General features: G+C 47.7%; 1 protein-coding gene across 7 annotated transcripts in view; it reads right to left on the bottom strand.

Moving 5' to 3' along the window:
- SPECC1 (sperm antigen with calponin homology and coiled-coil domains 1) overlaps positions 1-27,792 on the bottom strand; it is a 271,543-nt gene that overhangs the window by 189,696 nt on the left and 54,055 nt on the right. For 2 of the 7 annotated variants that reach the window (XM_034647245.1, XM_011227029.3), the window contains exon 2: positions 5,227-5,397. In XM_034647245.1, coding sequence (XP_034503136.1) covers positions 5,227-5,373 — 147 coding nt within the window. In that variant the 5' untranslated portion in view covers positions 5,374-5,397. Of the gene's footprint in view, positions 1-5,226; positions 5,398-14,445; positions 14,737-27,792 lie in introns of those variants that run through there. The other 5 variants (XM_034647242.1, XM_034647243.1, XM_034647244.1 and 2 more) reach the window with 5 other exon arrangements.

The following is a 27,792-nucleotide window of genomic DNA, read 5'->3' on the forward strand; positions in this document are numbered from 1 at the left end:
GGGGGGCACCTTCCAAAAGGAGTCCCATCTGAGAAAGATTTCTTGCTCAGAAGCTCCCCAAGGAGGCAGCACATACAGACTAAAAGCTGGTCCTTCTTTTCCTCTGCAGTGAAACTCTTCCTCTATCCCTCGTTTTGGCTACGACATCAACGTCAGAGAAAGCTAAGAGTCTTGGTAATTCTTGCTCTGTCTCAATTCACGCGCGGCTGCGCTTTGGGCTTTGTTCGCTGGTCACTGAATGCGACTTCGGCACCGCTTGAGATTTCTGGTTTGTTACAGAAGATCACTAGGCAGGTTTGGGCTTCAGGTGTTACTTGGATATGTTTAATAAGCATTCTTCAATTATGCTTTCACTGATAATTTAAGCTGCTGAGCACCTGCACAGGAAAGCTTACAAAGGGAAGAAGTTTAAATAGCTCACAGATTAATGTAACTAAGAAATTCCTCTCGCTTCCACAAAGATGGGGGGGGGTGGAATCCGAAGCTCTCTAAAATCACAGGTAACCTAATCTCATCTTCAAAGGTAGAAACCGTGTTATGGCTGGAGCAATGGCTCTTGAACTCGTGGGGTGCATGAGAATACTTGGAGGGCTTGTTAAAATGCAAACTGCAGCCTTTACTCCAGCCTCCAGTCTGCGCCCCACCCTCATCACACTAGCCCCAAGTTTCTGATTCCCAAGGTCTGGAGCCAGGCCCGAGAATCTGCATTTCTAGCAGTTGGTGCTGCCGCTGCTGCTGACCTGGGGACCACACTCTGAGACCCAATGGCGTAGCACAGCACTGTCGATGGAAATATAACACCAGCCACGTATGTCTAGTGGCCACATTAACAGAGAGGAAAGGTAAAAATGAACGTTAAGAATCTATTTTCTTAACCCAACACGTTCAAAATATTATCTGTTAGTATAAAATACATTAATGAGGCATTTTACATTTTTTGGGTACTGACTCGTCACAATTGGGTGTGTCTTTCACACTTCAAGCACATTTAATTTTGACGTCTCAAGAGCTCAACTGCCACATTTGCCCAGTGGCTGGTGTATCCGGCCGCACAGGTGGGGAGCACTCCCGGGGAATGATTGTGGAAGACTGGCTGGGTCCCCAAGCCTCATGCAGAACATACCTAAACTTCAAGCCCCTGCTTTCCAAGGGTGGGGGGCCCTGGACCCTGTGGCCATAGGAGATGGGCCGTGGTCAGTATATGACTCATGCCTAGTCAAGCAGAGACGTTTCCCAGCTGTTTGCTTGTTATTTGATTTTTTTTTTAAACAAATCAGAAGTAAGCAAAGGAAGTAATCGGAAGTAAGCAAAGCAGCTAGGTCTTCTAAGGGATGTGGGGGGCGTGGGCACGCTGGCAGCCACGCTTCATGACACAAGCTTGAGCAGCCCTTGGAAAACCCACTGCAACCTCCTCCCGGCCATCTGGGCTCCTCGCCCCTCAGCCCGTTATTACGCTGCTCGTGCGGCTGGGGCCAGTATTCAAAGTAGGGCATTTCATTCCACTTTGGTGGCTTTGTTTCAGTTTTCCTATTTGCGACTGGTTCAAATATATCTATCCATGCCATATGTATCCACTTACTATAAAGCAAATACAGTAAAGATGGCAACCGTAGCATCCAGGTGGCTGGTGTATGGGTGTCACTGTCATTCAATGTCTCTGTGCGCTTGCCATTTCCATAGTAAACTACCGGGGGACACAAATCCTTTGCCCACGCCTTAGAGGCGGGAAGGGGAGAATGGTCAAAGTGCAGAAACGTGACGAGGGCTAGGAAGGCACAGGCTTGGTACGGCCCCTTCGGCTACCCCTTCCCTCGAACGCTTTGTCTTTTATAGAGTAAGACCTGGAGACCCCAAGCATCAGAGATGACAACATGGATATCTGCTTTTCCCCTGACATTTTCCCCGTGGGACAAGTTTCCAAAAACATTTACCTCTCAGGGGCAGAAGCAGCCAACATTTCATTGTCCTTAGGAAACCCACCTGAGCCTCAGACCTTTTTTAATTAAACACTGCTTTAAAAAACATTTTGATATATTCCAGAAGCCCTAATGGTCTGAAGTATGTGTATTAATTAAAAATCTATATTAAAAACATCTCCCTGGGTCTCCTGGGTGGCTCAGCCAGTTAAGTGTCTAGCTTCGGCTCAGGTTATGATCCCAGAGTCCTGGGTTCGAGCTCCATGTCAGGCTCCCTGCTCAGCGGGGAGCCCGCTTCTCCCTCTCCCTTTGCAGCTCCCCCTGCTTGTGCTCTATGTCAAATAAATAAATAAAATCTTTAAAAAACCCCAAAAATATCCCAAATGTGCTACAGATCAAAAATAATAAAAATAAAAACCATGGAAATAATGGGCAAGTCCAGGGTAACAGAATGATAAACAAAATTATGCGTAGGTCAAATTGTCCACATTTAACTCCTCAAGGCAAATAAAGTATTACCTTCATCTCAGAGCTCAGGACAGCTATGTAGCTTGCCTGAGGTTTCACAGCTAGAAAGTGGTCCAGGCCGGGTCCCAACTCAGCCTGGTCTGACCCACCCCAAGACCCCTAATCCAGCATCCCACCATGCCGCCACTCCCAGAAGAGCCGGTGTCCTCGGGCTTTGATAAATACGGAGTGCCTGCCAGTAGCAGGTGCTTTTCTGAGTGTGAGGGACAGCTGTGCAAGAAACAAAAGAGCACACAGTCCCTGCCCTCATGGGGCTCATGTTCTAGCCGCTGCGAGACAGTCGCCACCCAAGCAGGTGTGTGCAATGGGAGTAAGAGCTGAGGAGGAAGATGAGGCAGGGCGAGGAGGGTGTATGGGGGCCAGGGGGCACTTTCCATTGAGTGATCAGGGATGACATCTGATAAGGTGACATTTGAGCACAGACTTAAAGAAAAAGTGGCAGAGGTGCAGGGGTGGGGGGTGGAACGCTCCAGGCAGAGGAGCAGCAAACAGGCTGCTGCAGGGGTGCGTTCTAGCTCATGGAGGGTCAGTGCCACTGGGCACCGGGAGACCGTTCGCCGGAGCCCAGGGGGCAGGGCAGAGGGGAGGACAAGGACATCGGAGAGGGAACAGGATCTCCAGGGCATCACCGGCTATAGCAAGGACGTTGTTTTTCACCCCGAGTGAAATGGGGAGCCCCAGGGGACTTCTCAGTGGAGACGTGATAGGACATATGTGTTAAAAGGACCACTCCGGCTTCCGCTGAGAGCACAATGTGGGGTGCGAAGACAAAAGCACAGGGAAGGTTGAGGAAGGCCATGTAAGGAAGGTGGGGGCATGAGCCAGGGGGTCCTAAGGGAGGCCGCGGCAGCTGGCTGAAGTTGACGTCGATCTTGAAGGCAGAAGTGATGGAATTTTGCTGATGGCTTGTGGCATGTGAGAAAAGCAGGGCCCAAAGTGGTGGCTCTGGCCTGAGCCACTGAGAGGATGAAGTTGCTCGAAAGGGAAGATTCATGAGGAACAGGAAGACTCACGGGGTTGCATGAGATGGAGGGGAAGGAACCTGTTTTGGACATGTTATATTCTAGGTGCCTTCTATTTATTTTGATTTTTAAAAAAGATTTATTTATTAATTTTAGAAAGAGAGAGAGAGTGCGTGCACATACAAGCGGGAGAGGGGCAGAAGGAGAGGGAGAGAGAATCTCAAGCAGATTCTGTGCTGAGCACAGAGCCTAACACGGGACTTGATCTCATGACCCCGAGATCATGACCTGAGCGGAAACCAAGAGTCGGACGCTTAACCAACTGAGCCACCCCGGCTCCCCTGTAGGTGCCTTTTAGACTTCTAAGTGGTGATGTCACAAAAGCAGCTGGAGAGCTCCCGGATGGAGATACGAGTTCGTGTGTCATCCACTTGTAAAGCCCAGGGGTTAGGGGTGCCAACACCCATGCAGGCAAAACTCCATGTATAACTTTTGACTCCCCCAAAACTTTATTCATAGCCTACTATTGACCAGAAGCCTTACTGATAACATAAACAGTTGGTTCACACCTAGCACGTATGCGGTGTGTATTACGTACTGTATTCCTGTAGTAAAGTAAGCTAGAGAGAAGAAAATGTTACGAGAATCAAAAGGGAAAACACACTTAGTTCTTTACTGTAGAAAATCTGCCCCTAAGTGGACTTGTGCAGTTCAAACCCGTGTTCAAGTGTCAACTGTAGTATTAAAATTCACCAGGTCAGACGCTGACACCTAGAACAATTTTTCCCCACGCGGCCAGTGCTGACCCTCACTCAGGGAGCATGTTGGAAATTTGGGGGGGTATGTTTAGTCATCCCCCTGATTGGAGGGGTTACTTGTGTTTAATGGGTGGGAGGATGGGGAACCCAGACGTCCTACAACATGTGGCCATCTTGCATGCAACGTTGTCCCGTATCCCACAGAATTCTCACACGTCTACAGACATTCACGGCGGGGGGGCACCTTTTTATCATCATCTGAGCTTTGAGCATCCCTTGGCTTTATGTAGAAAAACAACGTACTTCGTACACAGCTCTAAGGAGCCCCTCAGGTCTGTCAGCAGTCACGCTCGAGCACACAAAGATGCAAATACAGATTATTTAATTGTACACTAATTGCCTCTTCTTTTTCTTTTATAGTTAGGATGTTATAGTGATTTTTCAAGAGTATAACCTGTGGGCAGGTTATGCGATCTCTGATTCTCCTCTCAGGATAGTAAGGGAGGCTTTGGGGCTGACACAGCAGCTTGAAAAGCGACGAGACCCCCCCCCCAACTGCACCCTGGGCCCACCTGACATTAGAAACCTGGAGGATGAGCAGGAGACGGCTGCTGGGACCCCGAGGTGCCACCAGGGAGGGAGGAGATGACTGAGAGAAGGTATTCCCAGGCGGCGGGCGTAACCAACTGCGTTAATGCTACGGACGGTCAAGTAAGGCAAGGACGGAGAGTTGACAACTCCATGATCAGGACTGAGAAGATCACTGGTGATCTTGACCCCCATCTACTAGGGTGCTGGGGGCAAAACTCTAACCCGAGCGTCCACATCACTCAGGGCATGTTGCACAAATCCTTTCTCAAGCCCAGAGCATCCCTGCTCCCCCCACCCCTTTGGTCTGTTCCTTTGGGTCACGATGGGCTGGTTCTCCTGGGACCCTCCGGGGACCCTCCTTCCTGACCTTGACAGGCCGCTAGGCTTGCTTTCCGCCCGCCCTCTTCAGTCCCCCGGCCCAGGGCTCCCGCGGGTGCCCAGAAGCCGTGTGCTGGGCATTTTGGTCGGTACCTTGCTGAGCCGGGACTCAAAAGCCAGCGAGGTGGAAGATTTCGAACTCTTCATGCCGGAGGAGGCCGCAGGGAGGGGCCGTGCACGGTCTGCCCCATGGCTGCCCGCTTTGATGACCGGATTCCAGGGTTTGGCCGCGCTTTTCATGTTTGTCCTAGTGAGTCCGTCTTTCTGCACAAGACCGAAAAGAGAGACGTGTGTCCACAACTCGACCATGCTGAGCAACACCAGAGAACTCTCACCCACTTCCACGTTCCCACGGTTATCACAGAGATCGAGGGTTTCTCTTTGGGCTGCATGGTGAGTATTCTCTGGAGCTGACACCTTGGAAGGGAAGCTACTTTGTACAGCTTCTCGTCGGCTTTTACCAAACTAGGGAAACCTACACGCAATATTATTGATGCTCTGACATTACTTTGCAGCAAAATGTCACTCCTTCTTGTTCAGGGTATTACTGTATTAGTTTATGGTATAACACGTACTATTATTACGCTCTACTATTATATGGCCATATGCTATACACGTATCCCCTTAAAACAGGGCAGCTTGAGTCAAGACATTCTGTGTCCATAAGCCTTGCAGCTTCGGGGCTGACAAGAGCACGACCTACCTAATTTTCAAATGGATCTATACGAATTACTTGAAAATTGGATTTCACAGAAGCACAGCCTTTTCCTTCTTTCAAGCAAAAATGGGTATCGTTTAAAAATGAATGGAGCATATTTTAATTGGCAGGACCTGACACCCCCCGCCCCCCCACTCCACCCACCCCAGTCAACTAAACTGTTTTAGGAAAGGAATCTGTGCTAAGGAGCAGGCTGCAGTTGAAGGCCGAAGGGGAGAGCCTGCAGACGGAGGTGTGGAAGGCAGCCTGAGGCCTGCGATCAGCAGTCAGGCTCTCATTCCTGAGTGAGGAGCGGCCTGCCATGTCCCCACCTCTCGGAGCCCGGAGCCCATTTTTTTTCTATCAGGAGCGCAAGAGCACAGGAGTGAAATGCTCTCTAGGGGCTCCTTCAGTTCCAACCCTGCCCCCGCCTTTGTGTATTCCAAAGACCAAGGGTGTGACACAGAATAGCAAAACCCCAGGTGATGCTGCATCCTTTCAAAGAAAGCAACTAGAAAAATGCACTTTAAAAAACGCCAGTAGGGGCGCCTGGGTGGCTCAGTCGTTAAGCGTCTGCCTTCGGCTCAGGGCGTGATCCCAGTGTTCTGGGATCGAGCCCCGCATCAGGCTCCTCTGCTGGGAGCCTGCTTCTTCCTCTCCCACTCCCCCTGCTTGTGTTCCCTCTCTCACTGGCTGTCTCTCTCTCTCTGTCAAATAAATAGGTAAAATCTTAGAAAAAATAAAAATTAAAAAAATAAAAAACACCAGTAGGTGACGGATAGCTAATTCCAGGGGCCACACTCAGAGAACTTGGAGGTCTAATGAACTTTCCTGAGGGAGGGATCCTAGCTGCTCTGGGCCCCCTCTCTGGAGCCTTCCCGCATCCTGCTAGACCCCATTAGCCACCTATCAGAGAAACAAGAGGCCGCCTCCCCAGCCTCGCTCAGGCTGCGACCTCTTCCTGTTCCTGGCTGGAAGACAGCTTTTCGACTGATAGTGCTTCTCAGCCAGGACCAGTCAGTGCCTCTTCCTGCTTCCATGATTCGGGGGTGGTGACAAGTGTCCAAGAATCCACCTGGGGCTCATTCTGCCACCGTGCTACACCCACAGCTGTGTGAACGTGGCTACAGGTAAAGATACGTATTTATAAAGACTTTGCTATATGTTCTCGCCAGTGTTTCTGAGAAAACGTATCCATGATTTCAGTTCTATGATTCGTGCCAAACCTCATTAATCTCAGCTTGGTGCTGGGTATCATGATTTTTTTTTTAAATTCCGTAGTACTTCTTGTGTATTTTACTGATGTTTAGCACCAATTATTTTTCTTTTCTTTCTTGACCCGTGATTTTTAATCCTGGTTTCCATGGCAACAATGAGAGCATTCCTAGGTTGACAACTACACAGTAACTCATTTTACTGGGACTCCCAACAGAAATGAGCTGACATGGCCTGGATAATTCTTGAAGAGCATGACTGATAACTCTTACCAGTTACTACAGAACCAACCTGTAACACGTCAGTCTGACTTTATGAACATGACTCAAATAAAATACCTGTTTAATCAAGGTATCCTTGTACGCTATGATTACAACTGGTTCGAAATGACTATTACAGGGCTGACTTTATGAAAACATAAGGTGATTCTGCCCAAGACCAAGGCGATTCTTGGTCAAAACTCAAGATCTAAACTCCTCTCTTAGTCTCTGGCAGGAAATCTGGCCGTCTTCTGGGCAGTGCACCTGGAAAATGTGTAGCCGTTTTTCAAAGACTGATGAGTTACTTGCTCTGAGGCAAAATTCTCAGGGTTACCTCACTTGCATCCTTCGGAGGAATGAACTTTCTGAACCCAATCAAATTATTTCCAAATGGATGTAACCAGAGGGTGTGTCTCATCCGGACCCCTCCTGTTTGCCATGCTATCCTTTCTTGGCTCCCTTCACTCTTTGTTTCCCATCATTTTTCCCAGACTTAGCCTTCTGTTTTGGAGCCATCCACTAGCCAGATTCTTCCCTTCAAATTCCACCTTCTTTCCGAATTCAAAATATACAGAAAAGAGGTAATTAAGGTCCCACGCATGTGCACCTGGAAGAGAACCCTATAGGTAGGGGGCGTGCCTGGGATGGGATGCCTGGAGCAGTACCGGGGTTTGCAGGGTCAATGCAGCTTCCCAGGGATGGATAAGGGGATGAGAGCTGCTGTGTGAGGAAAACGCTCCAGTCAGACCCAACGCTAGCTTTGCCCCCTGCTCCCCCTTCTCATGGCTTAGGACATTACCAAACTTCGCCCCACCCCTCACCTCCAGCCTGGACCAGTGTCTTCCTAGCGTTCTCCAAGTTGTCTGGAGACTACCTCTTTTCCCTTGCACTGCTCATACCTCACTCTGGACTCTTCTGGAGCAGACCAGAAAGGTTTATGCTCAGAGCTGTCCATTGGCAGTACTTGGCCGGCTTTGGCCCTGCCCTCTGCCCACTTCCAGGAAGGCCTCCTGCTAGAAGGGGAGCAGGCGCCCACAAGCCCCACTCCCAGGTTTCTGCGGACTTTTGTGCACCCCACTTCAGACACGGGGAACCAGATCATTACAGAAACAGTACAGTGCGTGAGAGCAACTATTCTATGCCACTCTGAGCTGGCAAGGCACTGTTAAGTGCTCCTTGTGGATGTCTCTGTAAATCCTCACCGTAACCCTAGGAGGTAAGTAAGTATCACCCCCACTTTGCAGATGGGGAAACTGTGGCTCAGGAGGGTTAAGCGACTTGCCCAAATCACAGAGTTTATGATGGAGCCAGGATTCAAACCCAGCTGTCATTGGCCCTTACACACCAGGGATGGATATGGCCTCTGTGAATAATCATTGCTCCCACGGGAAAGTAGGAAGGCTTTCGGATCCAGCGCTCCTGGTCCAAACCCAGCAACGGTCTTTGCTGTGTGAACTCGAGCATCCTTTTCCAACACCGTGATTCTCAACATCTTCACCCAATAAAGGGGAGTTATTAGTGCAGATGGAAAGAAAACATGGATACCGAGGGCCAGGCACACAAAAGGCACTCAACCAGTATTAGTTGCCTTCCCCACAAACACTGTTCATTGTGTTCAGCGGAGGGCTTTCCGCTTTATTATTTAATACACAGCCATGGACCCATTAAACCAATTTCAGTGGCAGGAGCCAGACATACCAGATTTAAGGAAAGGGCTCCTCCTGTACACAGAGCAGCCTATTTTCTTGCAGAAACATGAAAGAGGAAGAGTAAAATAAACACTGAGAGCCAACACATTCCCATCCTGAGACTCGGCCCCAACCTTAATACAGCCTAGCTGCTTAGAACACAGATGTGAATCCTGGGTGAATAATAATTTCTTTATGGATGTGAGTTAGTAACAGAAAATAAATAGATGGGCTCTGGCCAAGTACAAGAATTTTTTTTTTTAAAGATTTCTATTGTTAATTCCCTGATTTCTACAAGTCCTTCTAACCCATCTCAAAGGATCAAGCTGATGATGGCATAACAATTAGATCTAGAAACCCACTCCCCCAGGGGTGGGAAGAGGGCCTTCCCAGGGGTGTTTTCTTTAAAATTTCCAAGCATTTTATTTTCTTACCAAGCTTCTTTCCTCTCCAGAAGAGAGTAAGATTTATATTTAAACCGTAACTCATAAATTATATGGCATAAAGTGGAAAAGAAATGAGAGAGAGGGAGGGGAGGAGGGAGGGAATTGGTAGCAGCTATTTTAGGAATACGATTAGGTGTCTGGTCCTGGGGGACTGTCAGAGGCCACGCACATGTCTCCCGCTCCCTCGAAACACGTCCCTCTGCTCCTTCATCGCTGCCCTCAGAACCTGTATTGGAAGGGTTGTTTGTGGGCCTCACATTTATGACCTTTTGAAGGCAGGAGAACAGAAGGGTGACAGGGAACCTGTTCTGGACGATAGCAAAATAGTGAGTGGCTGGGAGTGGGAGAGGCACTGAGGTCTTGACTACAAGTACAATAAGCACCAGGAAGCGGAAAGCCAAGGCATTCAAGTCTGAGAACTAACAAAATACGAATGTTCACATAGCTCAATCACCAAGGGACTCGGCAGGAAACAGAACATAAGTGAACAACATGCTGAAAATATCTAGCTTGAGCTTTCCAGAACATGTGCTGAGTTTGCTCTTGACCTCCTCCACAGCGGGTCGCAAACTGGGGTGGCTGGTTCTGCCATCGGGGTCCTTTGGCAGAGTATGGAGACAGTGTTGGTTGTCACAACTTGGGGGGTGCTACTGGGTAGACCTGGAGAGGTTGCCGGACGTCCAACAAGCCAAAAGGCGGCCCTGACAGTGAAGAAGGTCTGGCCTAAAATGTCAGCAGTCAAGCTTGAGAAACTCAGATCTAGAGGAAGAAAAAGTGTTCCTGGATGCTGGTTCTTGGACGGGCACCTGGCTCGTTTCCCGTCCAACGCTGAAACGGTAATGCTGAGGATTCGTTTTGGGAGCAGCTAAGGGAATCCCAGGCTTCAGCTGGAGGCCACAGGAAGCTCTTCCAAGTTTATTATTTCCTGTGGTCTTGAAATGAGAAGTCATCCCATTTGCCTTAGATTCCTTCCCGGTAAATAAAGAAAAGAACAGACCTCCACAGGGTCTCCCAAGAAAAATGGCAAACTAAAGTTTATCTCGTCGGCAGGAGTCATTTAAAGGAAACAAGAACCAAGGAGTGATAAAACAAAATCTAAACAGAAAAGAACATTTGTACATCGCTAACCACACCATCTCAAAGCTGAGAAAACAAACAAACAACCCACTTCGAAAATGGGGTAAGAACTCGTAGAAACTGTGAAATGCGGCCACAAGGCAGAGACTCGAAGCCAATAGGGTGTAATCTGGGATAAGAGACAGAGGGGTTGGGTCACTGGACATGAAATGCAGACCCAAGAAAAAGGCTATAATCTGGGAGCTATATTGAGACCAGCAAGAGCTCAGAATCACTGCCCGGGGCCATCCTGCTGTCTCCAAAGCTGAACCAAGAAGGCAACATCCCAAGTGGCGGATGGCCACTAATTAGTAGTTATTTTCTTACCTATAATGTGGCTTCGCATCAAAGATTAAAAGTGCATGAGCCAAGGCAGGAGAAAAGGAGATGGAAATAAAATACTTCAAGAGCTCTTTCTATAGAAATAGTTTAAAAAGAGCTATCGAAGGGTAACTAAGAATAAAAACTATAATGCAGTGCCAGGACCATTCAATAGGGAAGGGCAGCCTTTTCAATGAATGGTGCTGGGAAAACTGGATATCCACGTTCAAAAGAACGAATTTGGATCCTCACCTTGCACCATAAACAAAAGTTAACTCAAAAGTGGATCAAAGACCTAAATGCAAGCATTAAAATTGTAAAAGACTTAGAAGAAAACACAGGGGAAAAGCTTTGTGGTATTGGATGTGGCAATGGGTTCTTTGGTATGACACCCACAGCACAGGCAACAAAAGAACAAAAATAGATAAACTAGACTACGTCAAAATTAAAAATCTTTGTGCATCAAAGGACACAATCAACAGAGGAAAACAGCAACTCATGGAATGGGAGAAGATACCTGCAAATCATTTATCTGATAAGGGGTCTGCTACGGACTGAACAGTGTCCCCCATAACCCCCATATTCATATGTTGAAAGCCTAGCCCCCAGTGTTATTGTATTTGGAGATGGGGCCTTTAGGAGTAAATTAAAATTAAATGAGGTCATCAGGGTGAGATCCTAATTTGATAGGACTGGTGGCCTTGGCACCGAAGAGAGGTCTTAGGAGGACATAGTGAGAAGGCAGCCGTCTATGAGCCAGGAAAGAGTCCTCAGAAAGAACTCAATCAGCCAGCACCCTGGTCTTGGACTTCCCAGCCTCCAGAACTATGAGAAATAAATGTCTGTTGTTTAGGCCACTTAGTTGGTGGTATTTTGTTATGGCAGCCTTAGCAGATGCAGAAAGGGTTTAATATCCAGAGTGTATAAAGAACTCCTACAACTCACCAAAAGCAAAGATGATCTAAAATGGACAAAGAACCTGAGCAGGTATTTCTCCAAAGGAGACGTACGCATGGCCAAGAAGTACAAGAAAGGCTGCTCCATATCACTGATCATCAGGGAAATGGGGATTAAAACCACAATGAGATACCACATCCAACCCATCAGGATGGCTCTTATACACAGCAACAAAAACAAAATGACAGGTGTTGGTGAGGATGTGGAGAAACCGGAACGCCAGTGTACTACTGGTGGGAATGTAACATGGTACGCCTGCTATGGAAAACAGTATGGCAGTTCCTCAAAAAACAAAAAAATAGAATTATCATGTGTGGTAAGCCCACTTCTGGGTATATTCCCAAAGAACTGAAAGCAGAATCTCAAAAAGATACTTTACCCCCATGTTCAGAGCAGCGTTATTCACCGTAGCCAAGAGACGGAAGTAACCCAAGTATCTATTGATGGATGGATGGATGGATAAACTGGTATAGGCATTCAGTGGAATACAAGTCAGCCTTAAAAAGGAAGGAAATGTGACACATGCGATGACACGGAAGAACCTTGAGGACATTATGCTAAATGAAATAGGCCAGTCAGAAGAAAACAAATACCATATGTCTGATTCCACTTCTATAAATTAGTCAGGTTCATAGAGACAGAAAGTAAAATGGTGGTTTCCAAAGGCTGGGGGGAAGGGTGGCATGGGGGTTACTGTCAAGAATTCCAGTTTTATAGGTGAGTACAGTTCTGTGGTTGAACGGTGCATAATGCCATGGGATTGTACACTTAAAAATGGCTGCGATGGTCAATTTTATATTCTGTGTATTTTACCACAATTTTTAAAAATGTGGTAAGAAAAACAAAAACAAGAGTGTAGGAGGGAACTGGAGACTTTCCAATCTATTTAGGTGGAAGCATCTTGAGGCACGTTACTTATTTGGTCCCGGTTCTGGGCCCTGGCTGGGCCACCAGCTGGGACACTGAGGAGAGCTCAGAAAGGAACCGTTTTTAAGGGTGTGGGCAGGATTTGGAGGAAGCAACCGGGGAGGGTGCAGAACCCCCAGGCTAGGACCGTTATCACCCCGGGGCCTGCAGGACTCAGGGGAGGAAGCAGTTGGAACCCAGAGAGACTGAAAGACAGAAACTGCGGCCTTCAGTAGGGAAACGCAACCAACCCATAGAGACTCATGTAGGAGGGGGCTGGGGGAAGAAATGCCTCCAACTCTTCCTCCCTTGCTCTCTCCAATCTGCTGCTCACTGCTCTCATGGGAAGAGAGAGACCGAGAGATGTGAGGGGCAAACAGAGGAAGTGCAGGACACCGGCCCTGCCCACTTGGCCTGGCCAACTTCAATGCCACCTTCTGAGGTGAACTCAAGTATCTCCCCTCTAGAAACTTCTCCCAGTCCAGGGGGTCTGAGGGCTCTGAGACTTGTCTGCTGACATCCCTGCTGTGCAGCTGGGCTGTGAGCCCTTCCCAGGGAGCTGCCTCCTGGCATTTGCCCGAGCGTGGCCGACCCCAGCACAGTGCACAGCACAGACCCTGACTAGCCAGCTTTCCCCCCTGACTTCCCCATTTCTATTATCGGCACAGCCTTTGGCTCACTCTCCCAGACCCGAAACCTCAGTGGCATCGTGGGCTCCTCCCTGGAGCTCCCGTTTCTCCAGCCCGCAGCTGCCCAGACTGGGAGATGGGGCTCCTGCCACGTTTCCTGTGAGAGGCCTGCCTTTCTCTCCAATGCGGACCTCCCTGGGGAAAGTTCCTACCGAAGCTCATCCCCAGATTCCTGACAGACTTCCCAAAGTTCTGCTGGGATCATCACTTCCTGCTCAAAACCCTTCGTCTTAGCTTCTTTTTAAGCTAACATGTATCAGTGCTGACTATGTGCCAGGTACGACGTTCAGCGATCACCAGAGATTACTTTCTCTAGTGCTCCTGACTGCCCCGTGGCAGCTGCTGTCCCCCACACTGTACAGTCGATGACAAGTGAGGCCTAGAAGTCTGCTCACTTCCCTGATGCCGACCCAGGCAGTGCCACTTCAGGCTGGGCACCCAGGCCTGGGCTCGCGCTGCCTCCTTGCTCCAATTTAAGGGACGACCCAGTGGGGCTTGGCCGAGACCCCCTCTCCATTTACCCTGATCTTCTCCACTTGGCCAGTGGGCTTACGGTTCTCATCTTGGGGCATTCACCTCGAGACCTCCCTCTACGAATGTTCTTTTCTTTCTTTCTTTCTTTCTTTCTTTCTTTCTTTCTTTCTTTCTTTCTTTCTTTCTTTCTTTCTTTTTGAAGATTTTATTTATTTGACAGAGAGAGAGATAGCCAGTGAGAGAGGGAACACAAGCAGGGGGAGTGGGAGAGGAAGAAGCAGGCTCCAGTGGAACAGGGAGCCCAATGCGAGGCTCGATCTCAGGACCCTGGAATCATGACCTCAGCCAAAGGCAGACACTTAACGACTGAGCCACCCAGGCGCCCCTCTATCCCCTTTCTAAACCTCCAGAAAACTCTGCTGCTGTCTTCCAGGCTTCCATACCCTGTCCGTGGTCTGCTCCCACCTGAGCCGTCCTGGTCTCTCACCTGGAGGCTTCGACAGCACCCCCCAGCCAATCTCTTGGCCACCAGGCCCGGCCCACCTCAGTCACGAAGCTCTGCCCTGTTCTGTGCCACGGGTGCCTTCCATCTCCTTGAACATGACCAGCCAGTTCCCAATGAAGAGCTTTGCACTCTCTGTTCCCTCGGCCTGGACTGTTTCCCCAGCTCTTCACATAGTGGGCTGCCCTCCCCTCGGTCGGTCTCTGCTCAAGAGCACTCCCTCTTAGGAGCTGCTTTCCTTCCGTTCTCTTGAGTGGCTCTCCCACTCCACGCTGCAACCCCCTGTTCATTTCTTCAGAGCCCTCATCCCAAACTAAGACTCTCACGGTCATTGATCATCTGCCTCCCTCTGCCACCACGGAAGCTCAGTGACAGCAGGGCCTTATCATCCTTGTTCATACAGTGTTTGTGGCATTTACACTGGGGGGAGGGGGCATGTAGTCGGAGCTCAACAAATACTCACTAATGGATATTTAGCTCCTGCCTTTCATCGAAGAAACGCTTGCTGGTGTCTCCCTGCCCCTCCCACATTAGGCAGCACGAGGCCCTGCAAATGGGTATCATTCACTGAGTACATGCTGAATGAATGGGCAAATACAAGGCAGAATTATAAAGCAACGACAATCTTTTCCCTTAGACATGAATCTTATACATGTCTTTAACAGGTGGGAAACAAATCTAATCCCAAAATTGCTTTCAGGTTGAGAACCCCGTTGACACAGGTATAGTGCCTTCTGCCTTGAAAATAGTATTCATGTGGCTGTATAAGCATTAGCATCATAAAAAATTCATCTCAATCACTTATAACGTGCTTGAGAAATAGTTCCTAAAATTATTCAGTACCAAATCTCTAAAATCTATTGCTTCATCTCATTTCCTGGACTTATTCCTGAAGGGTGGCTTTTAAAATTTCCGGTATGCATCCTAGTTTTATAGTCAGAGATAAATAATACTTTCCATTGGTATGGTTTAAGATTTCAGATGTCTTAACTGAAACATAAAAATAAATGCAAGTACGTTAGAAGCTTAGTGGGAGCCGACGGTCACCACAGACTGAGGGACCCAATCATTTAAAGGATCAAGGCCAGGTATCTTGTCTTTAACCCAACCTTTGTGTGTGTGTCTTTGTTCCTGAATGGGGCCCCTAAATCAGGTGGGACGAGGGGTGAAGCCCAGTGATGTCAGTGACATGGCTCCCAAGGCGACAAGCAGGCCAGTTCTGACCCATTCTGTTCTACTTCCTCTAGGAACAATCGAAGGACGGCAGGGCACACTGCCCCACCCACCCAGCAGAACCCCTGTGCCCTCCACCAACACACTTCAGTGCACCTGCACGACCATGACCCAGGACGGAGGGCACGAAGCCTCCCCCCAGCACGGCTGAGCATAGCTGCAAGACAGGCAATTTCTGTGACAACAGCCTCCGTCCACAGATAGCAAGAGGGGCCCTCTCACCGCATCCACTGCCCCCTCTTCAGCCCTGCTGGCCTTCCACCAAAGAAAAACAGAAGCCAGGAAGAAGCCGGCACCAGCTCTGCTGAGTCTGGGAGGCCTCCTCCAGGCGCCATTATGCATTTACAAATGCGACACAAGAGAAACCTCAGAGGGTCATCTCATGGGTACCCTTGCTGAGAAACTGGCCTGCCAGTTCAAGAGTTGTGGCAGAGGAATCCCACCCACACCCCGCTTCTGACTGAGAGGCGAGAGTGCTGGAGGTAGCCTTCCTCCCCAGCACCATCCATCATGGCGGGAGCAAGCTGTCCAGCCAGCGAGGTCCATGAGTTCGGCAACGGGACTTCCTCAAAGGGCTCATTTCCCCTTCAGTGCTTTAATCGTGACTGCTGAATTTCTCTTCCCCCTGGAAGTAGTGTGTTCACCTCTATTGTTTCTCTTCACTCATCTGTATCTCTCGTCAGAGACGGGGCGCCCTCAGGAGACCAAGGGAGGGGTCCACCTGACGAGGCTCCAAGCCGTCAGCGTGTATTTATGCTTAGTGGGAGGCAGGGGGAGACAACCAACTCAAAAACCAAAGTAAATTTTGAGCTTGGCAAAGTAAAGACTAAATAGAGAGGGTAAAAAGTAAGACTGGATCTGGTTTCTCTCTTGCTTCTTGCTCGACGATGGCAGTCTTCTCCTCTGATGTGGTCCCTTTAGAGTCTTACAGTTGCTGACAGACTCACCAAAGACACCCATCAGGTGGAAGGAGACCGTCTACGATGATGACTTTATTCTGAAAAGGTAGCCCTAAGTCATGAGAGCTGGCAGAGCTCAGAAGAGCAGGGTCTCAACTGGATCCCAACCACGTGGAAGGCTGTGGCCCAGCAGGGGTGGCATGTCAGGAGGCTGGTGAAAGGGGCCCCTGGCAGTCTGTCTGAGCAATGGAAGAGCCTCTGGGGATGAGGGAGACAGGCCGGAATTGGACCATCAAAACAACACTGGAATTCAGGTCTCCCACTGTATGGAATCTTTGGGGACGTAGTGAATTCTTGGATGTCTGGCACCTCCCAGCTATAAAAAAAAAAACCCATGGTAGTGGCAGGGACCAGTGGTAGCGGAAGAGGTAACAGTGTGGCCCTGGGAGCCCTGGTGAGGTGTCTGTAGAACGGCAGGCAGTGAGGGAGGCCTTGAGGGCAGCCATCAGGGAAACTGCCCTGGTCCTGGGGCGGGGGAGGGAGATGGGAACCTGGGTTCCCTCCTGGGACCACCGGAAAGAAATGAGGGAAAGACAGAAGTTTCCTGGTGCTTGCACAGTTTCAGAAGGGGCAGGGAGCTAACTCTCCCTGCACCGTCACTCTGGTTGCCCCTGAGTCCTGGAGGACACCCCCTATGAGTAATGGGCAGAGTCTATCTCTTCACAGAGACTGAGAGGCTGTCATTCCGCTGGATTTCCTTATTGTTACTGGATTAAGTTAAATCCCTGAATGCAGCTGATTTCTTGTTTTTGCATTCCTGAAATATTCTTTTCTAACCCACGGGCTTCAGCTATTTTTCTTGTAATGCCAGTTGGCTAATGAAAGCCACCGCTGTGCTTTGCAGGGTTAATTTATTCAGTGACTGGAATTCGCTCTCTCTTTCCCCAGCATGGCTTCTGGTATTGTGTTTTAAATATATACAACAGCTGCAAATATGAGGGATAATGTCGCAGGCTGCTCCTGGGATTACCTTGTCATTATGTGTCCCTTGCACGGTTCTCAGGAGAAAATCTACACGGAACAGCGGCACAGCAACGGCTCTGTGCTCTGTCCCTAGGGTGAGAGCTGGAGACAATTATGGAACACGACTGCGGCTGCCCCCTAAGGACGGGCTTTGTGATACAGTTGCGTCTGAGTGACTTTCAGAGAAGAAAGACAGTCCCTTGTCCCTCAAAATACATAGCATGAGCCACATGGTAAAGCCGCCCCCAACCTTCTCTTTGTTTCAAGGTAAGGCACATTTTGTGCTCTGCCCACTCCTTCCAGGTGCCTCAAGCTCAGACACAGTGCAGCCGGTGACTGGCAGCTTCAGGTCATCTAGACTGCAGGCCTCCCCAAGGCCACTCCACGCCCAGAACAGTGGGCTTCCCACCCCTGATTCCCACTTGCAGCCCAACTCCTGAAGTCCTTGTAAAACCCAGCTTCCGGCCCCTTGTCCAGGGAATAGTTCTGCTTCCCCAGCACGGTGAGTGTCCACAGCACCCCTTCTGTGAGCCTCACATTCTGTTGACTTGTCTCCCACCCTCCAACTCCCCAGCCTAGATGACGCTTGAGCAAAGGACTAGTTCTCATGCCTCTGTGATCCCCCAGCTCTGGGCCCAGGGTCTGGCCCATAATAAATGTTAGTTAAAGATGAATCATCAACCTAAATGTGAAACCTAAGTAGACCTAGAAAAGTACTAGAGGAAAACAGGAGAAAATCTTTGTGATCTTGAGTTCAGCAAAGATTTCTTAGATACAACACCAAAAGCATGATCCATAAGATAATTTTTTTTAAAAAAAACCTAAGTTAGACTTCACCGCAATTTAAAACTTCTGCTCTTCAAAAGACAGTATCAAGAAAATGAAAAGACAAGCCACAGATTAGAAGAAAAGTATCTGCAAAACACAAAACTGATAAAGGGCTTGATTCCTGAATTTATGAAGAACTCACCCAACTCGGGAGTAACAAGACACACAACTCAATAAAAAATGGTCAAAGATTTCAACACTTTGCCAAAGAAGATACTCTCGGAATGGCAAAAGAGCTCATGAAAAGACACTCAACATCATTAGTCATTAAGTAAATGCAAATTGAAACCACAAGGAGATATTACTGCACAGCTAGAAGAATGGCTAGAAAATAAAATAAAATAATAAAATAAAATAAAAAAACAGTATCAAGTGCTAGCAAGGATTTGGAGCAACTGGAACTCTCATTCATTGCTGGTGGAAATGAAAAATGGTACAGATGCTTTGCAAAACAGTGCAGTCATTTCTTATGAAATTAAACCTGCATTTAGGCAATTCAGTAATCCCACTCCTCAGCATTAATCCAAGAGAAATGAAGACTTCACACAAATGTTGTAATATGAATGTTCATAACAGCTTGATTCATAGGCTTGGTTCATAGCAGTGAAAATTCGAAATAACCTGCCTGTCCTTCAGCGGCGAGTGGATAAGCTGTGGTATGTCCATGTACTGAATGACATGCAAAAAAAAAAAAAAAAGGTTGAATTATAAATTCATCCTAAGTGAAAGAAGCCAAACTCAAAAGGCTACTATTGTAGGATTCCATTTGTGTGACATTTTGGAAAAGGCAATAATATAGGCATAAAAAAACAGAGCCGTGGTTACCAGGGCCTGGGACCTCACACTGTGTTCCTCTCCAGCTGGTTGTTCATCTGGATCCTTTATAATACCTTTTATAAGGACCTGGTAAAAGTCCATAAATGTTTTCCTGAGTTCTGTGAGCTGCTCTAGCAAATTAACCGAACTTGAGGAGGGGATTGTGGGAACCTCCGACATATAGCAAGTTAGACTTGTGAGTGGCCTGAATTGGGAGTGAGGGCAGGGTGGGGACAGGCTTTTGGGACTGAGGCCTTAACCTGTGGGATGTGATGCTATCTCCAGGTAAAGAATGTCAGGATTAATTGCTTGGTGTATTGGAAAACACACATCAGAGGGGCTGAGGATAAAGAGGTACAAGGAAATTTTGGGGGTGAGAGAACAGTTACAAATCCTGATTGTGGTGATGGCTACACATGTATTTGTTGAAGCTCAGGTGGGCTGATTGAATGTAATCTAAGGCTCTCCTTGCGCTGGCCCATGCCTACCTTGCCAGCCTCATTTCCTCCCCCCCACCCCTGCCTTACTTTCCATACTCCAGTCAAGGTGGCCTTCCATGGCCCCCAGCAGCGTGGGCCTTGCCCACCTCCCAGCCTTTCTTCTTTTTTCCTTCTTGTTCCCTCTGCCCGGTCCACCTTTCCTACCCTCTACCCCCTTATGCATAAATCTTATCCATCCTTCAAGCCCCAGATCAGACGTTACCTTTTCTCGTAACTGTATTTGACTACCACCTCCCCACATGCACAAAAAGCTGGAAATTATTTGATGTGCCTCTAAATTCCAAGCATTTCATCTGTGTGTCTCTTACCTTATCAACCTTTCTTTTTTATGATCCTGTGTGTCAATATCACTTATCTCCAACTAACTGTAAATGCCAAGTTTGAATTGCTTTTGCATTTATGCATGGTATCTAGATCGATGCCTTTTGATGAACTAGTGAAAAAGATCAGTGGCCATGGTGACCTGCGGCAGGTAAAGTTGGTGTGATCAACACCCAGAAAGAATAAAACCCAGAATCATATCCAGCCTCTCAGTGATGAGCAAACAGGACCAGTGAGGTTATGACTCCACGGCTACTGTTTGCATGGTAGTCACCTAGCTGATCAAGATTACCTTCAAGGCTGGTTAAAAAACACACATACCTGGGGTCCTGACTCAGCCCATCAAAGGTGAGTTCTGCTTATGAATTTTTTTAAACATTTTTTTATTTTTATTATTTTTTTAAGATTTATTTATGTGACAGAGAGACAGCCAGCAAGAGAGGGAACACAGCAGGCGGAGTGGGAGAGGAAGAAGCAGGCTCCCAGCCGAGGAGCCTGATGTGGGACTCGATCCCAGAACGCCGGGATCACGCCCTGAGCCGAAGGCAGACGCTTAACGACTGCGTTACCCAGGCGCCCCTGCTTATGAATTTTTAATAAGCTCCCAGTGTGACTCTGATCAGTCAAGTTTGGGACTTACCTTCCTAAAGGGTCAGAAGGCCAAAGACTCACCTATAGGTGGCTGATAAAAAATGCAGCTCTTGAAAATCTGGTACCATAAAAATAGAGGTACCACACACACACACACACACACACACACACACACACACACACACGTGAATGGATCATCACATGGTAATACATCCCATACCTATCAATACAGGAATGAACTACTGATACACAGACTGACATGGGTGAATCTCAAAAGCATTGTCCTGAGCGAAAGAAACCAGACGCCAAAAACTACCTAGTGTGTGGTTCCACTGCTCTGAAATGCTGGAAGCAGCAAAAATAAGGTAGGATGACAGAAAGCTGGTCAGTGTTTGCTGGAGGCCATGGGGCAGGGCGGGGGGCTGGGAGCCCGACTTCCTGTGAAGGGACACAAAGGGAACTTCGGGACTGATGGGAACGCTCTGTATCTTGATTGTAGTGGTGGGTACACTTTTAGCAAAAGTCATGTAATCGCACATTCAAAATGCGAGCATTCGCCGAGACTCAGAATCTAGAAACCTAATGATGACCCTGTCACTGTCCTTGGCCAGTCACCAAGTCCTGCCACTCAGATTGCCAAAGCTCTCCCAGATCTTCCTCTGTCTCTTAGTTCCACAATTTGCGTTCATCATGGGGATCAGAAGAATTACACTGGTTTCCCTACCTAGAGTCAAGGCCACCGCCACTGCTAGCAGGCTTTCTAAACCACAGCCTGCTCAAGTTCCTCCCCCGCTTAAACCCTCCCACCACCACCCCTTTCAGGATAAAGCCCAAATTCCATATGCCGGGCTTCTTGCACCCTCATGGCCAGCCCCACCCCCACCTCTTCCCATTCTCTCGCACACCCACTGCAGACACCTGCTCCCACAATGGACTGTTTGCAGCTCCTTGAAAGCACCTCAGCCCCTTACAACTCCAGGCTTTCACACGCGCCCTCCTTTCTGGGTGCAGCACTCTCCCCACTCCCTCAGCCTCTTAACTCCCAGTCACCACGCAGGGTTCAGCTGAAGCATCCCCGGACCTAGTAAGTGTTCCGCTGGCTCGGATCCAGCGCTGGGTGGGACGCTCCCCCCTACATGTCAGCATCTGTCACACGGCGTCACAGTTGCTATAATTGGTCTGTCTGTTTCTCAACTAAGGATTCAGGTTGAGCACCATGTTTTCCACCTCTGGAAACCCAGCATCAAGCAGATCTCTGGCACACAGAAGGAGCTCAGTAAGTGTTTCCGGGTATTTCTAGTGAATGACTGACTGCCTGAATGAATGAATGAATGAATGAATACCAAAGGACAGAGTGTGAGAAGTCCACTAAAGGGCTATGATGCGTGAGAACAGGGAGATGCTTGAGGACAAAGTGGTCTTTGAGCCAGACCCTTGTTATGAACTGAATTGTGCCCCCTCCAAAGCATGTGTTGAAGTCCTCACCCCCAGGACCTCATACTGTGACTGTATTTGGAGACAGGGCCTGTAAAGAGGTGACTGAGGTAAAATGAGGTCACTGGGGTGAGCCCTCAGTCCAATGACTGGTGTCCTTACAAAAGGAGGAAACCGGGACACAGACACGCACCAAGGGAAGACCACGTGAGGGCACAGGGCAAACATGGCCGTCCACGAGCCAAGGAAGGAGTCCTCAGAAGGCACCAACCTGGCCAACACCTTCATCTCAGACCTCTAGCCTCCAGAACTGTGAGGAAATTAACCTCTGTGTTTGAGCCCCTGAGTCTGGGTCACTTTGTGGCAGAGAGGACATTCCAGGTGAGAAGCACAGCCAAAGGCAGGGAGGAGGGGACGATTACGGGGTAAAGTCACTGGAATGGTCTGGTTTGGCAGCAGGGGATGAGTGTTGTGGCAAGTGGAGCAAAATAGCCCTGGAAATAGGGTTGGCAGCAGACTGTGGAGGTCCTAAAAGCCAGGTTAAGGAGTCTAGCCTTTCCTCTGTAGGCCAGTGTGTCTCTTCCGTGTGTGACAGTGTCTGTGACTGCAGGAGGCAACAGGCTGGCAGGACCAGGCGTTCCTGAGGAAGGCCCTGTGGGGCAGGGCTGGATGCAGAGGCCACTGTGTGTCCCAACCTGGTGCACATGAGCCACAGGGCCACTGTGGTGGCTTTTGGGGACAGCAAACATTTGTTAATTGAAAAGTTCTATATGTATTTTAACATGTGAAACTCAGGACCAAACTGCAGCTCTTTTGTGAAAAGGGCATTGATCAGGGCAACAAATAAGGGGATTCTGCCAACCGGAATGTTTATATGCCATTAGCTCTACAGTCCAGATATACCCCAAATCCACCTGGATCCCCTTCAGACTTTTGCTCACCCCTATCCACAGTGCTTCTTTTAAAACATCGGTCAGATCCCATCACTTGTTTGCTTAAAATCCTCCAGGGGGCCCCTATATCCCTTGGAGTCTAATCCACACCCCTTACCTGCATGTCCTCACTACCCCAGCCTCCTCTCCTGCCACTCCCCTCCATTCCCTGCCCTTCATTGCACTGAGAATAGCAAAGTCAGGCCCCAAAGGAATAGTGTGAATTCACTCGTTCACACAATCAAACATCTGGGGACTGTTCCGTTCATTTGTTCCCTCAACAAACCCCTTTGGAGCACCCACTGTGTCTCAGGGAGGCACCTTGCACCAGGATGTACAAACACAGACATAATCCCTGCTCACCGGGGGTTCATGGTCTAGAACAGGACCACATAGTCCCCAAAATTAAAGATCTCCACTGTGAAAGCTACAGAAGATAATCACACCGTGCTATTAGAACTTATCCTGGGGGGTACAGCCAAGCCAGGGAGGACAGCCTGGGAAGGCTCCACGAGGAAAAGGTGATTCCAGGATAATGGGAATTAGCTGGGTGCAAAGGGGGCAGAGAACACCCATAGGCAGAGGAACAGTCAGGCAAGGGAAAGAGATGCTCTGGCAGGAGATGGGAAGCTAGTGTGAGAGACCCTAAGACCCTGTGGCTGCAGGGATGAGAGCAAGCAGGAGCCTCAAGAAACTAGGCTGGAGACCAAGGCCTCGAGGAGGGTCCTCACTGCCCTGATCGGTCAGGTGGGCCCTGGTGGTGACTGAGGAGACCCCCCCCCCCGCCCAGGTGCTCAGCAGCCCAGGCACAAAAGCTGCTGAGCATGTCCCAGTGTGGGCTCCTTCCATGCAGCATAGGCTCCAGGTAGCACTGGGGAAGCCAGGACTCTGGAAACCCTTACTTAAGCTCATCAGTGAGACCAAGGACAGGTCCCTGCAGGCAGTGGGTGCCAGAGGGGTTCTCCAGCCCCTAGGCTCAATGAAGACTTTTATTTAAAACCCAGACCATCTCCCCAGGATCTTGTCCTTTATCTCCTGCAACCCCCCCCCCCAGCCACTCTGCTGACTCTCCCCAGGGCAAGACTAGTTAGGCTCTTCTCATTATGAGGCGGCCCCTTGCCGCAGCACCAGGTGTGGACCCTCTGGCCCCCTGGCTGTCACCAGCTTACATCACCCTTGTGACCGTAAAAATAAATCACTGCTCTCCAGTCTCCTCCTTCTCTCATCTCTTTCTTGCAGCGCTCTTGTCCTGAATTCTACTGGCTAACAAAGTCATCAGAGACGAGAGTCATTTTCTACCAGCTAAGTGTCTAAACCTAATACAGTTCCTTCCATCAATAGCATCCCTTTGGGATCAAAGCAACCCCGCAGGCCTTATGGACCAGGTGACAGAGTTCTGCACTCATTAGTGGTAAATCTTCATTTTAATTTTTAGAGTTGGCGGTTATTTCGTTTTCATTGTTTCTCATTTACAGTGAGTCAACAAGTTCCCTTTTAAAATGTGTTAGTGATGTCAGTTTAAGGAGATTTAATAAGTGAAGCCATGCCAGTTGGCTGTGGCAAAAACTATGAAAAGAGGAAATCTGAATGACTACAATCTGGGGAATGGTGGTACCAGTGAAAGGAATGAAGAAACGGCAGGAGGAATGGAGAGAAGGGGACAGAATGGGAGAGCTGGAGTGATGGAACCAGCACGGGGTTCCAAATGGTTGGATGTGGGGGGCGGTCCCCACCTGTGCTTTTCTTAGAATAGCCTCCCTCTGCTTGTCCCCTCCTGAGCACCCATCTAAATGGGCTCTCAGCTATTATTCTCCTTATTTGGTAGCTTCATAGCAACGCTCATGATTGGTGATGAGTAATTGGTTAGTGGGTTTGCTGCTCCCACGGGGCTGGCACACTCCCTTTCCTGCTCACTCTCGTCTCCGCAGGGCCTGGTGCACTGCCTGGCTGGGACTAGGCGCTAGGTATCCGCCGGGCGAATAACTGGATGAATGGCGATTATGAGGTTTGGGTTATGAGGGTTGGAGGGGGCACCTGGGTGGCTCAGTCGGTTAAGTGTCTGACTCTTGATTTCGGCTCAGGTCATGATCTCAGGGTCATGAGGTCGAGCCCCACATTGGGCTCCATGCTCAGTAAGGAGTCTGCTGGGGAGTTTCTCTCCCCCTCTCCCTATACCCCTCCCCCCAACATGTGCACACACTCTCTCTCTCTCAAATAAATAAACCTCTAAAAATAAAATAAAATAAGGAATAAACAGGAACACAGATGAAAAGGAAGGGAGGGGCACAGTGTGTCTGGGGTGGGGTCTATGAGCCGCGCATGTGGAGACCGCCTGCGAAGAGCAGGAAAATAGGGAGTGGAGCTGCTTAGAGGTCAGAGCTCAGCAAAGAAGCAAACTTCCTCTCTGCCTCTCAGGTTGAGTTTTCTCAACAAGTTCCTTGCTTCTTTTCCTAAAACGTAAGTTAAAACCTGTAAAGAAGTGTGAAAACACTGCCACCCAAATGTTCACTCTTCCTAAAATTTGTCGTGTCCTGTCCCAATCGTAGGCCTCTACACCTTCTTGCCTGTGGGCCTGGAAAAACACCTGTCTGTCTGTCTGTCTAAATATCTTACACAAATAATAGACAAATACAGACTTACAGAAAAATTCAAACATAGAAATACACATAGCAAAAGGTGAAAGAGACCTTGCCCTTAATTCTACTTCCCATAGTAAACAGCTTGATATTATATATCCATTACTTTTTTAAGATGAATTTTTACATACATACAAATAAAAATAGGGAGTTTAAGTTTCTTTCTTTTTTTGAGAGAATGAGAGCACATGTGAGGGGTGGGGTAGGGGCAGAGGTGAAGGAGAGAAAATCTTAAGCAGGCTCCATGCCCCGTGCAGAGCAATGAGGGGTTCGATCTCATGACCCTGAGATCGTGACCTGAGCCAAAATCAAGAGCTGGACTCTTAACTCACTGAGCCACCCAGGCACCCTGAGAGTTTAGGTTTCTTAACATAAATAATGAAATTTTAAATGTAAATGTGATCACCCTGTATGTGCTTACCTGAAAATGTACAGAATTTTTCTGAGCTACATTAAAGGTTATTTTACATTTTGGTAGATCTTGTAAAATTGCCACACAAAAAGCTTTACTAATTCTTGTTCCTTATATTTGTGACTGCCAGTGCCCATCTCCATATGTTCTCTTTGACACTAGATGCTCTGCTTTCAATTTTTGCCAATCTGTTGCAAGGAAAATATTTTATTAGTATTCGAATTTGCATTTCCATCATTCTTACTGAGGTTGAACATTATATGTTTACTGATCAGCTATGTTTCTTCTCTTCTGAATTGCTTGTTTATAAAAATAAATACAATTTGCCTATTTACAAATTGTCTTTGTCTAGTTTTTCTTTATGTATTTGTCTTTTTCTGGTTGATCTGTGGGAATTCTTTATTTATAATGGGTAGTATTCCTCTGTGGTATGTGTCTTGCATATATCTCTCTGTCACTTGCCTATCTTTCAATGTACCAAGTTTCTTAATGTATCAGAGTCAAATGTTCTTTCTCTGTCTCCCAAGGTTATGTGAAAGTTTGTCTTAAGCCATATAGGGAAAGAATGACACATTTGACTCTATAAGAAAATATATAATATATATTTCTTAATACATGTTATATAAAATACATACTGTTCATTTGTGTACATAAAATACACATTTGCATCAAATATTCTCTATACATATCTATATATGTCAAATACTGTTTCCAGTGTGTGTGTTTTTTTAATTTAGCTTTTGTTTCCTCACCCTAACAACCCACAGAGTGGACACTATCTATTACTATCCCCATTTTACAAATAATAAGACTGATGCATAAGTTAGGACTTAGCAGCCTGCCTCCTGAGCCCACACGCTTAGTCAGTACTTCATGTTGATTCCGCACAACATCCTCTCTATACATCACAAAACCAACAAAAATTAACACAATGTGATAATGGCACAGAAACAGCTGCAATAGATAAAACAGATAATACAGAAAAATCATTTAACATAGAAAAGCTGAGGAACTAGAGAACACAAGGATTTCTCATAAATGATGCTGGAAAAACTGGCATTATTTTAAGTCAGTTTAAGTCCACTTTTCACATCATCCACCCAAGACTAGAAGGGGGGAAAAAATCCCTTAAAAGAGGGTAAGAGGTCTCTAAGGTAAAAAGAATCAAGAAAAAAAGAATGGACAGACTGGACTATGTAAAAATGTTAAATGGCTGCATATAGTTTAAAAATTCATTTTAAAAAGGTGACCAGGAGGCTGGGAAAAATAACTGACAAAGTATGGCAAATAAATCTTATCAAAAACCTATCTAAATTAGCAAAAAAAAAAAAAAAAAGGAATTAAGATCCTAACAGATGAGCAAAAGAGAAAGTACAACTTGTAAACAAATTTGTGAAAAAACCGTTCAATCTAATTATATTACAAGAAATGCAAAATTACAAAGGGTTTCCATTTTGCCTATTTTTTAAATGATATTGTCCTTGGCAGAGCGGATGAAATCAAAGAGGCACTCTCATGCAGAGCGCTGATAGAGAGTAATTCAGCACTGTTAAAATAAATGTTCATGCCCCTCTTACCTAGTAATCCCAAGTCTGAGAATCTACTCTACAGATATGATTCAGAAACCTGGAGGAAGTCATATGGACAACATAGTTACTGAAGTACTCTTTTTTTTTTTTAATATTTTATTTTCAAGTAATCTCTATACTTAACATGGGGCTTGAACTCACAACCCCAGGACCCAGCGTCGCATGCTCTACTGA

This window comes from Ailuropoda melanoleuca, chromosome 17 (assembly GCF_002007445.2).
Source record: "Ailuropoda melanoleuca isolate Jingjing chromosome 17, ASM200744v2, whole genome shotgun sequence".
Lineage (NCBI taxonomy): Eukaryota > Metazoa > Chordata > Mammalia > Carnivora > Ursidae > Ailuropoda > Ailuropoda melanoleuca.